The sequence below is a fragment of the Myodes glareolus genome, chromosome 9, assembly GCF_982192425.1.
Source record: "Myodes glareolus chromosome 9, mMyoGla1.1, whole genome shotgun sequence".
Classification (NCBI taxonomy): Eukaryota; Metazoa; Chordata; class Mammalia; order Rodentia; family Cricetidae; genus Myodes; species Myodes glareolus.
In genome coordinates, this window is record NC_142034.1 from 96,452,773 (window position 1) to 96,471,267 (window position 18,495).

At 44.7% G+C, this 18,495-nt stretch overlaps 1 protein-coding gene across 1 annotated transcript; it reads left to right on the forward strand.

Annotated features, from left to right (window-relative positions):
- Positions 1–2,421: 2,421 nt before the first annotated feature.
- Positions 2,422–9,992, forward strand: Znf174 (zinc finger protein 174). Its single transcript, XM_048433028.3, has 3 exons — positions 2,422–3,478; positions 4,440–4,662; positions 8,880–9,992. Exons 1-3 carry the CDS (start codon positions 3,077–3,079, stop codon positions 9,476–9,478), a joined length of 1,224 nt encoding a protein of 407 aa, XP_048288985.2. The 5' UTR covers positions 2,422–3,076; the 3' UTR covers positions 9,479–9,992.
- Positions 9,993–18,495: the final 8,503 nt, after the last annotated feature.

The window sequence follows — 18,495 nt, forward strand, 5'->3', positions numbered from 1 at the left end:
TTTAAAAAATCTGACAAGGAAAAAGCCAAAGTAAAGCTTGGCATTCATAACAAAGAATAAGCCCCCTTGTGTGATTTATTTGGGAGGTGGATCATGGGCCCCCTAAAAAGCCAAAAGAGCAAAAACATTGCACTACATCACCATTTTCAGAGAGGGCAGCCTACTTAAGTCGACCTTTAGATGACCCCACCCAGGATCATCATATCCCTCCCTGCTTGGAAGGGGCACCTTTCCGAGCCACAGGGTCCCTGGATCAGCCCTGACTTAGCAGAGTCTCTCCCAGGATAGAGCTGCAGCTGTCTGTGGTGGTGAAGTCTTCTCTGGGCATCCGAACTCAGCAGAAGTTTCCACGGACTACCCAAGACCGGATTGGGGGTTTCTGAGCATCTGTGAGGTTTGTTGTCAGGACAGATGTGGCTGTCATGTTGACAACTGGACGTGATGGCTGTTTGAGTGGCAGCTGCCTTGCTTTTTCATTTCACGAGGTCCCATTTGTCGATCATGTATTTCCTGGGCAATTGGAGCGCTCAGAGCGCATCGCCCTGTGCCTCCATCACTGCACACGTTCCCTTTCCTCTAGTGTTTTCAGTTTCAGTTCTTCTGTTAAGGTCTTTGGTCCATTTGGAGTTGAATTTTCTGCAAGGTCAGGGTTTATTCTCATTCTTCAACATCTGAACTCAGGATTTACTTAGCAACCCACACAAGCCAGTACAATCAAGTAAATAAGTCTAAGGCTGTCTAGAAATATATCCAATCAAATTGCTTCCTGGAAAAAGATATAAAAGCATAGAAACTTGGAACTGTTGTCTCTCCATACAATGGAATATTATGTGAGGACAGTACATTCAGACAGAATAGGAGCCAGGTCCAGGTACAAGGTTTTGTTTAAGGGTGATGAGAATGTCTAATAACTAGGTAGAGTGGCTATACAGCATTGTAAATAGCAGTGTAATTGCTTACTCTATATCGGTTACTTTTATGTTTTTACTTAAAATTTTCTGTGTTCCTGTGCATTTGTGCACGCTTTTGTAGGCCAAAGGTCAGCTGTGGAGGGCATTTCTCAGGAGCTGCTCACCTTATGTCACCCTCATCCTTGTGACCCTGCTGTCCCCTCCTGCCACTCCTAGTGCCGGGGCAGAAAGTTAAGAATTATTTTTAAATAATTCAGTAGTGGACATCTTGATTAGGTTTTTTTTTTTGTTACTTGCTTTTTAAACATTTTTGGTTGTTTTTGTTATGTTTTTCCAAGACAGAGTCTCACTGTGTAGCTCTGGGTGTTCCAGAACTTACAGGGAGACCAGGCTGGCCTTGAACTCACAGAGATCAACCTGACTCTTCCTCCTGAGTGTTGAGATTAAAGGCGTGGACCACTATGCCTGTCTGCTTTTTAAACTTTTCAAAGATTTGTTAATTATTTTGAATTATTCGTGTGTGTGTGCTTGTATGAGGGTATGTACACGTGAGTGCGGGAGTGTAGGTTCAGCTGGAGGCTAGGGGTGTTGTTGCAGCTCCTGGACACAAATGGTTCTGAGCTGCGAATACAACTCAAATCCCCTAGAATAAAACAGTAAACGCTTAACCACTGAGATGCCTCTCCAGGCCTCTTGCATTTTTGCTTGGGCTTTTTTTTTTTAATTATTTCTTTTTGTTTTGTTTGTCCATCTTGTTATTTTGAGGCACGGTCTTTCATTGTTCTGGAAATTACCACCTAGACTAGGCTAAGTGGCCAGGGAGTTCCAGGGACCCTCCTGCCCTCCCTCTACCTCCCCAGCACAGGGATTGTAACAACTCACTATCACATCCGATTTTTTCACATGGCTGTGAAAAAATTTCTGTGGCAAGCACTATTCCCACTGAGCTAACTCCCATCCGCAAGAAAAAAAAAATATTGAAAAGTTTTCTAGTTCATGTTGACACATGCTGGCTGAGTCAATGTAAGAGTTAGACCAAGGAGAGTAGGAAAAATCCGAGAGGTGAGGTCAGAGAAAGCCAAGGTACGTCCTGCTCCGGATGAGGATTGCAAGGCGGGTCTACCGTCTAGGTCCAGCTTCCCAGCAACCCACGGACGGATCCGAAGAGGTAGAACTTTCCAGCCAATGTGAGGCCTGACCTGAAGCCCTCCACACCGCAACCGAGCGGGCGGAGGACTCACTGGAGCTCCGGACTTCCTGCTCCCCAATCTTTCCCCCAACCAACCGAGTGATGTGTCAACAGTCTGGGTACGAGTCAGGACATTGCGCATGCTCCAGGACTAGCCCCTGGACTACGACTCCCGGGAAGCACTGCGACTGGATAGATCACGTAGCCAATAAGCAATTGAAAATGTTCCAGGGACCAAATCATGTAGGGGAAAGGCGGACCTTCCCAAGGTTGCTCTCTCAGCCAGTGGGTGTCTCCGTGGCTCGGCTCCGGCCCCGCCCCCAGCCCGTGCTCTTGGGGTCCTGGTCTCTAGGCTCCGGAGGGGTGGGTCGCTCGTTGGCGGGTGCTGGGTTCTGAGCTGGCTCAGCTCGTCGCAGGTGACTACTGGAGCTGACACCCAGCACCGCGGTGGATCTGCGCGCCCCCTTGCTGCAGCATCGCCTGGCCGAGCTGCGGAGCTGCACTCGCTATCCCTGGCGTGCTGTGGCCTCGCCTAGCTCTGCGCTTTTGCTCTCAGAGGTACTGGAGGTCGGAGTCTGCAGGAGGCTGGAGAGTTGGTGCAAGCTACGCGCATGACAGCTTGAACTTTCTTGGGGATTCCTCTACCAGCCCGTTAGATCGTGCCTTGCATGTCACCAGATAACAAAATTAAATATTCCCTCCAGTGCCCTTTTGGATTATTTTGACTTCTCTCCTTAAAAACTGACGAAAAGACCAACTCCTCCCACTGTCAGGAACTATCTTGTCTTCAGAGTCTGGGATAAGGGCTTGCAAATGAGAAAGCTATCTATGTCTCTGCGGTCCTTCCACTTCTAACACTCCCAGAGAAGCTTCGTTTCTACCGTTTTTCTAGCCTTCAGAGAGATTTCTCCAGAGCAATGACCTAGAAGACTTGATCAGTTACGATTAGAGTGACGTTGTTTCCTGGGCCCCCAAAATGGCAGCTAAAATGGAGATAACTTTGAGTACCTACACTGAGGACACTGACAAGCAAGAGAGACACATCATAATGAAGCTGGAGGAGAAACGTGGGCCCCCTCAGCAAAAATTCGGCCCTGATCCTGAGCTTTCCCGCCAGAGCTTCAGACACTTTTCTTATCAGGAGGTGTCTGGACCCCAGGAAGCGCTCTCCCGCCTTCGACAGCTCTGCAGACAGTGGCTGCAGCCTGACCTACACACTAAGGAGCAGATTTTGGAGCTCCTAGTGATGGAGCAGTTTCTGGTCATCCTTCCTCCAGAGATCCAGGCGCAGGTCAGGCATCGATATCCAATGAGCGGCAAGGAGATTGTGACTCTGGTGGAAGATTTACACAGAGCATCCAAAAAACCAAAGCAATGGGTAAGGAGGGTCCTTTTTCTGGGTCCTTTTTCTGTGTGTCCCAGGATTTCTCTGTCTTTTGGGGTAGTGTTTTGTCTCATGATCCCAGCTAGTAGAGGTTCCAGACGAATGGATGGCTTCAAAAGTCGCATCCAGCCTCCAGGAACTCCTGCACCCCCTAAAAAACGTTGTGACAGGGTTTCAGTATACCCAGCCACTGGCACCCAGTGAGGAGGTAAGATATTCCTTCATAGGCTTCACGACCTTAGGAGTGGAGTTTCAAGGTTCTGAAATCTTTACTGTCAGATCTTTCCTGACCCAATTAGTCCTGAAGTTTTGCTACAATCAGAACTCTTAGCTGACAGGTCTAGTCTGTTCAATAGGGAACTAATTTGGGGTGAATTTCCGTGGACTTTGTTCCAGTGAAAGGTCTACTATATTGCCTATGAATGGGCAAGTCTCAGCTCAGTTCCCTGGTGTTGCTGCCCCACCCCATCCCCATCCCCAAAGCCAGCCCCCCAAAGCTGGAGCCTCTGAAGGAAGCAAGTCTGACATGCTTTGGAAAATAGCACTGTGAGGGAACAGGCGAGTTCGTCTTCTTAGATCCGAGTACCTTGGACCTCTTTAGCAGAAAAACCTACCAGATTGGAATGTTTTCCAGTGGCCCCTTATGGCATTGTTTTCTGTTCCCAGGGGTCTGTCTCTAGCAGAAGTCGAGAGGGTTGGGATATGGGGCAGGAACGGTGGTGGTGAGGGGCACTGGCATCACTAAGTCTGACATTTTCACCAACTCTCTTCTGAAGAGCTTGGCTCCGGGCTGTGTGAAGAAGCCCCTTTTCCTTTCATATATCTCCTTTGAAGGTCTTGGTGGTATCCGTAAAATTTGAACTCCAGGTTGTAAAGGGATCACGCTATAGCAGTGAGCGGCATGCTGCTCCCAGTCCATCAAGGAATGGAGAATTAATGGATAGCCCTTTTCTAGGTGGCTGTTTGTCTGCAAGGGCAGAAGGTGCTCCTGGAAAGAACAGCAGCTCAGCCTGGAGAACAAGAACTTCCAGACTTTCAGCTCCAAACTCATAGCAGAGATATTCAAGAGAACTCCCTGGAGGAGCCTTCCTGGGAAGGGTCTCATGCCCAGCTGAGTCCCCGTCATTGTGAGAAATATCCCTTCTACCAGGAACCAGTTCCCAAACTGACTGAGACAGGTAAACATGCTCATCAGCTCTGTTTCCATCATAGCATCTCATGTTTCTGCACGTGACCACCTTTTAAAAGTTTATTTATGTGTGTGTGTGTGTGTGTGTGTGTGTGTGTGTGTGTGTGTGTGTGTGAGAGAGAGAGAGAGAGAGAGAGAGAGAGAGAGATGTATGTCCACAGTGCACACGTGAAGGTCAAAGGACAACTCTGTGGAGTCATTTCTTACCTTCTACCTTATTTGGGTTGTGGAGATCAAACTCTGGTCTCTGGGCTTGAGAAACAAGTGCCTTTAGTTACCAAGTCATTTTCCTGGCCAGTGCACATCTTTTAAAATTTTAGAGACAGGATCTCACTATGCAGCCCAGCCTGGTCTGGGACTCAGTATGTAGACCAGGCTAGCCTTGAACTCACAAATATCCATCTGCCTCTGCTTCCCAAATGCTGGGATTAAAGGCCTGCATGGCCGTGCCCAGCCTGTTTGGTTTTTTGTGTTTTTTTTGGTTTTTTTCGGTGTTTTTTTTTTTTTTGCTTGTTTGTTTTTGGAGAACTACTGGATTAGTCTGCAAAGTGGCTGCACCATTAGAGGCTCCTATCAACAAAGTGTGAGGGTGCTTGTCCACATCCTGGCTAGCACTTATTCCCAGTTGCTTTTATTATGATGATGTAATATCCCCTGAGATTTCGATTGTCATTTCCTTAATGAGTTATGATGTTTAGCATTATTTCATATGTTTATTAAACTATATATCTTGGCCAACACATGGCTTGGTAGGTAAAGGCACTTGCTACCAGGCTTGACAACCTGAGTTCAATCCCTGGGGCTTACATGATAGAGGGAGAGATACTTCTGCAAGCTGTCCTCTGGCCACCACACATGCTTTGTCATATAAGCAGCCACCCCATAACACACACACACAATAAACATAATAAGACGTTTTTAAAAGGAAATTGCATATCTTGTCTTTTGTTGGTTATCAGGTATTGTGTAGCCTAGGCTGGCTTCAAAGCCACTACTTAACTGAAGCTGAACTGAACTCCTGATTCTGCAGTATCCACCTCCTGAATCCTGTGAAGACAGGCCTTTGTCCTCACTCCCACTTTATGGGAAAATTGTAGTCCTATGCTTGACCCATTTTTCATTTGGGCTACTTGTCTTTTTATTGTTGAGCTTTAAGTGTTAAAATAACTGTTCTGGATCCTAGACCTCGCAGATGATAATTCATGAATGTTTTCCTTCTCATTCCGTGAATTATCCAGAAGAAACTCTGGAGACTCACATCTCTCCTTCCACTGTATGGGTCCCAGGGGTCATGCTCGGGTCTTCAGGCTTGGCCCCAGCTGCCTTTACCACCGAGCCATCTCACCAGCCCAAATGTTCTTCATGTTGATAGTATCTAATCTTTTTCTTTGCTTGGGCTTTTGGTGTCATGGTAAAATACCATGATTAAGATTTGCAGGTATGTTCTCTTTAAAGAGTTAACTTTAGCTCTTATGTGTTTATATCTTTGGTTCATTTTGAGTTAGTTTTTTGTATGTGATGTTTTGTATGTGTTATTAAGGTTACTATAACAAAGTCCTTTAGGCTGGGCAATAAATAACAAATTTATTGCTAACACTTTTAAAAATTAAGTCCAAGGTCAGCTCGGGCGTTGACTTAGTGGATAAGAGTGTTTGCTGAGTTCCAATCCACAGAACCACCCCCCACAAAAAAAAAATCAGGCCTGGTTGTCTGCTCCTGTAATGCCAGTGCTTTGGGGGTGGGAGGAGACAGGAGAATTTAGCCCCAGAGTCTGTGAGAGACCCTGTCTCAAGAGAATAAGGCAGAGAGTGATAGAATAAGATGCTTGACATCTTCTGGTTTCTTTACTTATGCTTTACATACACACACCCTAACACACATGCACACACCTGCACCATACTCACACACCCTAACACACACGCACACACCTGCACCATACTCACACACACACAGGCACCTGCACCATACTCACACACCCTAACACACACACACACACACCTGCACCACACTCACACACTCTAACACACACACACAGGCACCTGCACCATACTCACACACCCTAACACACACGCACACACCTGCACCATACTCACACCCTAACACACACAGAGATACCTGCACCACACTCACACACCCTAACACACACTCACACACCTGCACCACACTCATACACCCTAACACACACGCACACACCTGCACCACACTCACACACCCTAACACACACGCACACACCTGCACCATACTCACACACCCTAACACACACGTACACATCTGCACCACACTCACACACCCTAACACACACGCACACACCTGCACCATACTCACACACCCTAACACACAGACACCTGCACCACACTCACACACCCTAACACAACCACACACACCTGCACCATACTCACACCCTAACACACACAGAGACACCTGCACCACACTCACACCCTAACACACACGTACACATCTGCACCACACTCACACACCCTAACACACACACACACACCTGCACCATACTCACACCCTAACACACACAGAGACACCTGCACCACACTCACACACCCTAACACACACGCACACACCTGCACCATACTCACTCTCTCTCACACACACAGACACCTGCACCATACTCACACCCTCACACACACAGACACCTGCACCATACTCACACACACTCGAACACACACACACACCTGTACCATATTCACACATGCTAACACCCTTGAATCACTGGATTACTGAAAAATGACTCTTTTCCTATTGAATTGTTTTTAAGAACCTTAATGAAGCCAGGCATGGTGATGCATGCCTGTAATCACAGCACTTGAGAGATAGAGGCAGAAGATCAGGAGCTTAATATCATCCACAGTTACATAATGAATTTGAGACCAGCCTGGACGATATGAGACCCTGCCTCAAAAAATGAGCAAAACAAAACCTTGATGAAAATCACTTGGCAATAACTATTTGAGCTCCTTATTAAATTTTAAATGAATTAAAATTCAAAATTCAGTTCAGCAGTGCAAGTTCTAATTGGTATTAATAATAAAAACCCGGAGTCAGATAGAAGGGTTAATGCTGAAAGACCAGAGACAAAGGAGCAAACCATAGCCATTTACCTCGCCAAATCCTTAGCCTGAAAGGGGGCGCGCGCTCCCATCTCTGCCTGCCTCACATTCCTCTCTCAGCCCAGCCACATCACTTCCTGTTTCCTCCTCCCAAATGCTGGGATTAAAGGCGTGCACCACCAGTTTTGCCTCCAGGTTAACTAGTGCCTGGCTCCACCCTCTGATCTCCAGGCAAGTTTTATTTGTGCGATCACCACACTACCTCAACCACCTTAGCTCTGTTTCAAACACTCAACAATCACATCTGCCTGGCAGTACCATGTTGAATCATCTATGTAGCATGAAAACACATTTTCCATTTCGAGGTCCTGCAGGAAAGTGCCGTTGCTGACTCTCCAGTTTCCCTGGTCCATTCTAATTCACATCCATCTTGATCCTCAGTTCCCCCAGAAGGTGGACAGCGTCTCTAATTAGGTTACATACCTACTATATAGTTCAGTCTCTGTACACCTAGGCTGTCAACATTGTAATGAGAAAAACAGTAGTCACTGGCTTTATTATTCTTTTGAAGTGAAGGAAGTTGTCAATCTTTGTCCCCGTAAGGGAGGGACATTTATTCAAGTAATTTTTAAGTACTGGAATTTTACCCTTTAACCGGGTACAGCAGTACATGTCTGTGGTCCCAGAAACTTGGAGGATCACTTAGGCCCTAAAGTTTGAAGCCAACCTAGACAATACAATAGACCCGGTCAATAAGTAAATGAACATGTCACTGTCTTCTTTGTTGTTGATATTTCATTCCAATGTCTTTTGGTTTTTGTTTGTATTTTTCCTTGCTATTTCTGTTTTCCTATACCTTTCCCCCAAAATAGGAAGGACAGAGGAGAATTTGGTTCCTAACTTTACTATAGATTAGGGGCACTCTCAGGAACTAGTTAACAGTGCAGATTTTCAGGCCTAACCTTCAGATTCTGACTCACCAATGTCAGGGGTGAGTAACCTTTTTATGGTTCAGAGGAGTCTGATGGCTTGTATAACCAGCAGAAGGCAGCCTACCCTGACAACCCTCCCAACAGACTTCATACTTCTTTTGCTGAAGCTCTTTCTTCTAAGCACAGAAAATGAAGCACATTATTTCTGATTGTAGAGGCCTCCAAGATGAGAAGAGACAAGGAAAACCCACAACAGGAAGGGGCAAAAGGAGCAGAGACACATGCAGTGTCACCCGCGAGATCCAAAGTGGGTAGTCTGCACGGCCCTGAGCCAAGACGGGTGAGCACGAGTGAGCCCCGGTTGTCACAGAGGCAGGCCAGAACCCCAAATGCTCAGAAGGCATGTGCTCACTACCAGAGGCATTGCAGAGAACTGGACTATATCAGCAGCCCTCTCAGAGGCTACCCACTGAGAGAGTTAAAGAAAAGCAAACGAGGCAGAAGAAGCCTGAACAGTCTTCTGCAGTGTCTTAGCCACCAGGCAGCCCGCGCAGCAAAGAAACCTTACAAATGCGATGACTGTGGGAAGAGCTTCACGTGGAATTCAGAGCTGAAGCGACACAAGAGAGTACACACAGGAGAGAGACCCTACGTCTGTGGGGAGTGTGGAAACCGCTTTGGGAGGCAGTCAACTCTGAAACTGCACCAGAGAATCCACACTGGGGAGAAACCATACCAGTGCAGCCAGTGTGGGAAAAGCTTTCGCCAAAGCTCAAATCTCCACCAGCACCACAGGCTTCACCATGGGGACTAGACAGGTGCTGGGTGCTTTAGAGGCCCAGGGAAGGGCGACCTATCTCTCCTTTCCCTTACTTGCAGGTAAATCACAGAACAAGTGGCCCTTGGGGAGTGATGGAGCCTGTCTGCAAAGCTGGATGATCTGGGTGTTGGGGAAGAACTGCATTCTTGGCAGAGTGGGGACTAGTTACTGAGAATAGTTAGGCTGAGCCACAAGTGATTTTAATTAATTTAATTGATCCTTAATTAACTTATTCTTGTTGCTTTGTCTTATATAGTTCTCATGTGCACTCTTGAGCTATTCACTAGAATTTCAAGAAAACGCTCACCGGGGAGACCTCTAATAGTCTTTCTGCAATTAACCTTTTTGTTGTTGGTGGTGGTTTTTCATTAATTTTTATTTATTTTTGAAGCAGGGTTTCTCTGCCCTGGCTGTCCTGAAACTTACTCTGTCGGCCAGGCTGACGTCAAACTCAGAGATCCGCCTGCCTCTGCTCCCAAGTGATGTGATTAAAGGCGTGCGCCACCAAGTGGTAGATAGCACTTTTATTAAAAAGTTGTATTTGAGGGATTTTTCTTATAGCAAACTTGATTTACTTCAGTCCAAGATACAAGGAAAAGCTCCAGGGAGAAGTAAATACTGTTCTGGTAGACAGGGGAATCCTGCCTGTTCTTTCTCAAGTAAGACATTAGCTTTAAGACTGTGACTGGCATTTTCGATGTTTACAATTGGATTATGGTGATGGCTACACAACTCAGTGACTCCAAGAAAATTACTGAAATGGGTTAATTTATGATAAGTACCTGCACAGCACTTTTTAAATGACAGAACACTATATTTATATAGTATTAGTGTTTCAAAACTGGGTTGGGGACACCATCCTGTGCCAAACTCTTGTTTCCTCAAAGTAGAAAGTAGAACCCAGTCAGTATCACCCTAGGCAAGGCATCCTCTTCCTCGGTCAGGCAGACAGGATGCATAATTTGTACAGACAGTAGGAGGTGACCGTTCTTCTGAAGGCATCAATACCAAGTCACTGCCTTTATCTTCAGTATTCAGCTTGTCCTTACTTCTTCCCCAGCCCGCATACAAGTACTGGCTGGAGCCTCTATAGTTCTCCCCACCAAGCACACATACCCTTCCCTCAAGGCCAGCTTCACTGTTGTCTCTGGGTAACTTCTGAGTCTCAGTCGTGTCTGTGTCTGTTCTATAGGTGCTGTAACAAATGACCGCGAACTTGGTGGCTTAACACTAAAATTTCTCTTGTACGACTGGAAGCTAAAGTCTGGAATCAGTTTCACTCGGCCAGAATCACCTTGGGCAGGGCTTTCTTTCCTTTGGAGAGGTGGATCAGTTTCCTTGACTTTTTCAGCTTCTAGCAGCCTCCGACATTCTTGGACTCATGGCTCCTTCATCCTTAAAGTACATTTTTTGACTCTCCATCTTGCCTAACCTTGTCTAACTCTGGCCCTCCTGGATCTCTCTTAGAAAGATGCTTATATTTGGCCTAGGAGGATTATCTCCCCATCTCAAGATCCTTAATAACATCCACCAAAAGTTCCTTTTGCCATTTAAGGTGACATTCGCTGGTTCAGGGATTAGGATATGAATGTATGTGGAGGACCATCATTTGGCCTACATACCATGTCTGTATATCTTGGGTCAACTTGGTCACCCAAAGTGGTGAGAAGGAACATAGAGTTATTTACAAGGGTTGGCATAGGGACACTTCCTAGAGTTTTGCGTCTTGGGATATTTTATAGCGCTGTATATTTCCTCTCTTCAGATTATACATCAGTCTTTGGGTACCTATTCGACTGTAGACCTTGAATTTGTATGACAAACTCACAGCCAACATCATTCTTTTCCATGACACCACCTTGCCTCCCTGCCTCTAGCCCAGTTTCCCTTTGCATAGGGCTCACTTCAGACAACTAATGGGAGTAAGTCTGTGCTCAGATGTGGCCCCCTCGTCTCCTTTGCCTGTGCATGCTTCACCAGAGCCTCAGCAACAAGTCTTGACCGACTTTCCTTGCAGCCAGCTTCCTTTTGCAGGACCCCAGAATAAGAAAACAGCATTTCTCCCCTCACATGCATCGCTTGCTCTAGGCATGCCGTTGGTCCTGCCTAACATATTGGTGTCAGGTTAGGCTTTCAGTGTTTGATCTCTGAGTTACCCCCAGGGAGACCCATGGAGAAAAGAAGCATTGGCAGACAGTGGAGGTCTGTACATCTAAAGAGCATTTTCCCATCCACAGCAGACAAGGTACAAACCAATCTCACAATACAACTGTCCCTCTCAATAACACTGGCAGTGACTCCTCACAGAATAGACTGTAAATATCTCCCTGACTCTTCCTGAAATCGAAATGCTTCCTTCTTATTGCGTCACTGAAGCATTGCACATACCAGAAAACTTGTGCGTTTATAGCACACAGTGCAGTGGCAACAGTAGTATTCAACGCTGTGCCAGTGTCATCGTGAGCTCATGATAGGGCACTGCCAGTATCACAAAGTACTCTTAAACGTTAGCAGTCACTCCCCGGTGCCCTCACACCTGCGCCTCTGGATCCTATCGTAGGGTCCACACACACTGTATCACATGCCAGCACTTTATTCCTTTTATTTCCTGGGAGCCTTGCATTACATGAAGGGGCATTGAGCTCAGCCACTGGCTGATGGACGTTGTAGAACTGCACTTTGGCTGATGTGAGCAGAGTAATGCTGCCATGAACATTGATATTTAAGTTTTTATGTTTCGTTCCTCTAGTGCACATGCCTAAAGATTGATTTGCTAGGTCATGTGGTAATTCTGTTTAACTTTTCTAGGAAACAATCAAATGGTTTACAATGCACATTTTACATTTCAACCAGCAGTGTATAAGGGTTCCAGTTTCTCCACTCTAACATAATTTATTACTGCCTTTTGTTAGTTTGTTTTGAGACAGGGTCTCATGGCTGGCATACAACTCACAATCCTAAGGATGATCTTGAACTCTTGATCCTTCTGTCTCCACCTCCCAAGTGTCAAGATTATAGGCATGTGTCACCATGTGCAGTGTTCCTGGAATGTGTCTTGATTGTTATCCTAGTCAGTGTGGAGTGTGTGTCATGATCTTGACTTTCCTTTTCCCTAATTATGTATTTGTTTATTATGTTTATTTGCTTTGAAGAAATGGCCATTCAAAACTCCCCTCCTCCCTGATGTTTTGAGACAGTGTCTTGCTGTATAGGCCTAGCTGGCCTAGAACTCAATATGTAGATCAGGTTGGCCATGAATTTGAGATAATGCTGCCTCTGTTTTCCAAACCTTTTGAGTTTTGTTGTTTCTGAAACAGAGTCTTGCTCTGCAGGATAAGCTAGCTAGACTTACCTTGAATTTGCAGCAATCCTCTTGCCTCAGTCTTGAGTCTTAGGATTACAGGTATGAGCCACCATAACTGTCTCTGTGGCCAGTTAAAATGGATTGTCATTTTTGTTGCTGAGTTGTAATAATTCTTTAAATATTCTGGAATGATGTCCTTATGAGATGTATGACTTGCCAACAGTTTCTCCCATTCTTTTGTAATACAGTCTGTTTGTTTGTTTTGGTTGAGACAGGGTTTCTCCATAGCCCTGACTGTTCTGGAACTCCGTAGACCAGGCTGGCCTTGAACTCAGTGACCCACCTACCTGTCTCCCTAGTACTGGGATCAGAGGCCTGCCCTCCCACTGCCCAGTCTGTAATACATTCTTGTACAATTGTTTTTCAGTGGGGGTTGATACAAACTCCTGTGTGGGAATTGCTGCCCCGAGTTACATTTCCCTGCCCACCCATTTGAGGTGCTTATCTGCAAAGAAAACATAATAACTTCCCTCTGCTCCTGGAGTTGGATAAGGAAGTTTGAGTGCAGGTGATGCATGTGATCATTCATTCCTTGATCCCTACTGGGGTCAGGTGAAGGTTGAGTGCACGTGATCAGTCCTTGACCCCCTACTGGGGTCAGGTGACAGTCCCTTCGCAGCCCACTCCTCTTTTGGTGCCGTGGTATAAAAGCTAGTCCCAGCAGAACAATAACGAGCTGAAGCTGTTCCACCTCAACCTCGTGCTCTGTGGATTCATTCAACCTGGACACCCTCCGCCGAGACTCGTGGTTCCAGACCATGCTGGCGCGGTAATCCTGTGTAACCAGGATAGCCTCAAACTTGCAATCCTCCTGTCTTAACCAGTGGGATGAAGGGATTATTGGTGAACACTCATGCCCAGCAGTACACATCTGTAATGAAAACAGCTGTCACTTGCCAAAATCCAAGGGACCAAATTTTCAGTTTCCTAATTTCTAGTAAAACAGCCTGACATTCCTATGAATTAAGAAGTTTAGGATCAGCCAGGCAGTGGTGGCACACTCAGGAGGCAAAGACAGGCAGATCTCTATGAGTTCAAGGCCAGCCTGGTCTACAGAGCGAGTTCCAGGACAGGCTCCAAAACTACAGAAAAATCCTGTCTCGAAAAACCAAAAAGTTGTTTAAGATCCTTGGAACACAGTTTATACCAGTTCCTCACAGTTCTCTGTGCCAACCATGCATGGCTTGCAGTTCCTAAGGGAAATTTAAATATCTGTTGAGATCGTTCTGCTGTTTAGGCTTTGGGATAAATACGTTCCCACTGAAATAAAGATGGTATTAGTTACTTCATAAGCAACAGATGTTGGTAAGTATCTGGCATACATTTTTTTTTTCCAGTCATAGGGACTGAACTCATTTACTCCAGCGAACTCAGAGGTTATTTTTCTATTGTTGTTGTGATTCTAGGGAGAAGAAAACCACGGTGTTCAAAATTCAGATACTCTAGACCACATCTCATAGCCAGCCAGACAATTAGGATTAGGTCTGAGTCATCGTTTATTGTTTCTTTAGTTTATTAGGTCTTTTGTTAGTATAGTTTGATGTTTTGAGATGGGGTCTCTCTGTGTTGACTAAGCTGACCCCAAACTCTTGGGCTCAAGCAATCCTCCTGCCTCTGCCTCTTGAGTATCTGGAGAAAAAAACGCTTGTTATTTTTTTTGGGGGGGGGTTCTGTCTTAGTCACTGTCATTTAGTTGCTGTGACGAGACACCGTGACCATGGCAACTTAGAAAGGAGATCATTTACCTGGGCAGTGGTGGCACATGCCTTTAATCCCAGCACTCGGAAGGCAGAGGTAGGTGGATCTCTGAGTTTGTGAGGCCAGTGTGGTCTACAGAGTGGATTCTAGGACAGGGTCCAAAGCTATACAGAGAAACCCTGTCTCGACAGATGATGCCTCATCAAACTCCACCGCTAGATAGCCAGCTCCAACAATCAGAGCAGTGAGCAAGCACTGATAGAAGCAGACACCAGAAGTGGCCTCAGGTGCCGGCTTCCTGCTCGCTGGCAAGGCCAATGGCACCTGGTAGACATTAGCTCCAACCTGTACCACTGGTAGCTGCTTGGTCAGCCTACAGTCACTCCAAGGCCTGGGAAACCAGAAGAGAGAATTTACCATATTAGTTCCCAGCTGGGCTGGTCTGTTAGAACCACTGCCTGGTGGAGCTAGAGGTACTTGGTTCTGTACTGTTGTGTACCTTGCAGCTAAGACTGGAGTGCTGTCTTGGAATAATGCTAGAACTTCATACTGAATTCCAGGGAATAAGATACATTACTTCCTTTATCAAGTGGGGTAAAGTAATCCATTCACATTTTCTAAACTATTATCCAATTAGCTTTTTTGAACATACCTTTACTACAACCTGAAGTCATTGACATATACATTTTAAGTTTACAACCTTGCCATCATCACAAAATAACATTTATTGGATGATAAATTGCACATCAAATGCACACAGTCACAGTTGAGAGACTCCAATCTAGAGCTAAGACCAATGGGAATGCATCAGAAACAGTAAAGCTGAAACAAACACAGAAAGTGCATACGGAAAGCATTAACTAGGCATCAAAATAAGTAGACATGGTAGAGTATTTTTAGGTTTCTATAATGAATTAGGTTGTATCCCCTTTCTCCGTAGTCTGTTCTTACAGACAAGAATCTCAATTCAAAGGGACAAACACCTGTAGTTAGCCTTAAAGAGATACATAAGTCATTTTTATATCACATAAATAGTTCTAATATATAAGACTAAAACAGTTAAATATACACTTAATAAACAAGTTCCCATTTTAACAAATAGTTAATGCAAAAGCAGTTTCCTACTGAAATCACTGCAACATTCAAAATAGGTTCTTTTTTTCATAAAAGCTATACCCTACATCTCCCTTTAAATACATATACAGTAAATCAGATTATTTAAAGCAAAGTCTGTCTTTTCAGATTGTTTGGCATCTTACATTACAGTCACCAGACACTACTATTTAATTTTTTTAAAAGAATTTTTTGATTGATTTAACTTTATGTGCAATGGTGTGAAGGTGTCAGATCACCCAGGAACTGTATTTACAATCACTTATGAGCTGCCATGTGGGTGTTGGGCATTGAATCTGGGTCCTCTGGAAGAGCAGTCGGTGCTCTTAACCTCCCAGCCATTTCTCCAGCTACTACTACTTAATTTTCTGGAACTTGAGGCATCAAAAACAAAAATGTCACTTGTTTTAACTGCCTGAGTTACTGAGCCTGCTGTCTTCAGGGTCGCAGGGCATGTGAACAGATTGTTATTTGTAGCAGCACAGTTCTCGACAAAATGATTCAACAACACAATCTGACATCACTTAAATATAAAGTGCAAACACTGGCATCTAACTTCCACTGGGAAATGCTGTTGTCATCAATGATGACAGTTTAACAGAACTTGGTATCCACAGAATCATATTAAAGAACTGTTTTAGTCACATTTACATCATGGCATCAGCAAAACCCATCAAGTTTGAGTTCATTTTTTCAGTACAAGTTTCCACACTTCATAGTGTCAGCACCCTCCTACAATATGTAGTTAGCCAACCGTTCGGAGGGTCAGCACCCCTCCTACAACATGTAGTTAGCCGATCATTCGGAGGGTCAGCACCCCTCCTACAACATGTAGTTAGCCGATCATTTGGAGGGTCAGTACCCCTCCTACAACATGTAGTTAGCCAACCGTTCGGAGGGTCAGTACCCCTCCTACAACATGTAGCTAGCCGACCATTCAGAGGGTCAGCACCCCTCCTACAACATGTAGCTAGCCGACCATTCAGAGGGTCAGCACCCCTCCTACATGTAGTTAGCCGACCATTCACAGCAATATACATACATTCCATTTTTATCTCTACATTGACTGTGTCCTATATGTTATTAGCACCTAACATGACTTGCTAATATCTTATGTGATCTATCCTAGTGGGCAAGACAGTTAGGAGGATGGAAAGGCCATTATCATGAAAGTAGCTGAAATACCATTTGCAGCTCTTCCTTCAATTCCTTGGGTGCGGAGCAGTTTGAGAATAACATACAACTAATGTTTGCAGAAACAAGTACAATAAGGAAACAACTAAATATGCCTAGTTTACAGTAACTGCTTTTTCCTTTTTTCTTTTTTTTGCATACCAGTCACCAACAATATACCACAAGTCATTTAATTACTCTCAAATATAGTAATGATTTTTATAAAAGTGCCTTTTTTTCCCTAATCTTCAAAGTCTGGAGAATGCAGAAAACTACAAACACTGAGAGGTAAATTGTGACTGAGCCCCAGCTAGAAATGTGAATTCCACGTAAAGATGCGCAGCAGTGCCTGCAGCACAGACTCACTTTCTTTTGTGCTTCCCTAGTGGCGACAACTTCCAGCTTTAGATCAGCCACATTTCTCTTTTGTTCTTTCTGTACCAGCCCTATTAGTAAGGGCCTCTTTGCCAGCTCCACTCCCCATCCTGTAGCTCAAGGGTCTGCACGGAAATGTTAGAGCCTATGGAGTAGCACACCACTTCCTGCTCTGAGAAAGACAGTGGGAAACGAACACTCTGGTGGCTGCTTCACAACAACCATATCCCAGAGTTAGCTAAGACTTCAGAGGACCTTCTTATACAATTCAAAGCATCTCCGACCAAGGGCTGAAGAGACCAGAAGGTATTTTAAATGTGAGACCCCAACTCCCTGACAGAATGATGGTTTATATCCTAAATGTGCAGAAACAGGCAGGTCTGACCTTGACATACAGATCAAACAGTCTCAACTGTAAATAAGTTGAAATAGTGATCTCCAGGAGAGGGCCGACAGGTGAGGCAAGGCTGTTGACTTCAGTTTTCCTCATTCAGCAACAGTGATCTTTCCTGTCTCTAGTAAATAGTAAGCGCTTAGTTGCGCAGCTGGCATCTTTTTGTACATAAAATCCTCAACCTGCTCTTCTGTAGAAGAGACGATCCCAGGTACTACATTTTAGCCACTGGCCCTCAAGAGGGCTTTATTTTTGTGCATGAAATTTCCTAGCAGTAATTCCATTTTAGTAAATACTACATTTTACAGTCTATTTAGACAGAATGAAATCAATCATAAATGCATATTAGCCAAAAGACCATATAGTTTTAATGATAGGTATATAATCAATTTTGTTGTAAAGTGTAGTTCTGTAAGAATGTATACTTACAACATTCTTTGGTTCTTTTAATAACCACACTATATGACAATATTTTGTTCTAATATTTATCTGTGATACCAGTACCTAAAGGTATATTTGTTATCAGTTATTTTGGTTAAAAACTCAATAATCCTATTGTATTTTTCTTTGGAAATGGACAGGAAATGTTACAATTTAATAGTCTCTAGCCATTTCGTGGTGGCATACACCTTCTAGCACTCAGGAGTCAGAGGCAGGCAGATCTCTTGAGTTCGAGGCCAGTCTGGTGGACAGAGGGAGTTCCGGGACAACCAGGGTTATACAGAGAAACCCTGTCTCAAAATGGAAAAAAAAACAAAAACAAAACAATAACAACAAAAATCTCTGGTTTGATACAGTGACAAGAATTTCAAGTATGAAGCTGTAAAGAGTCTTCTGTTGCTTTTTAAGAGCAATGAAATCCAGTTTTGGGTAAGAATACGGTAGTAAGTCCCA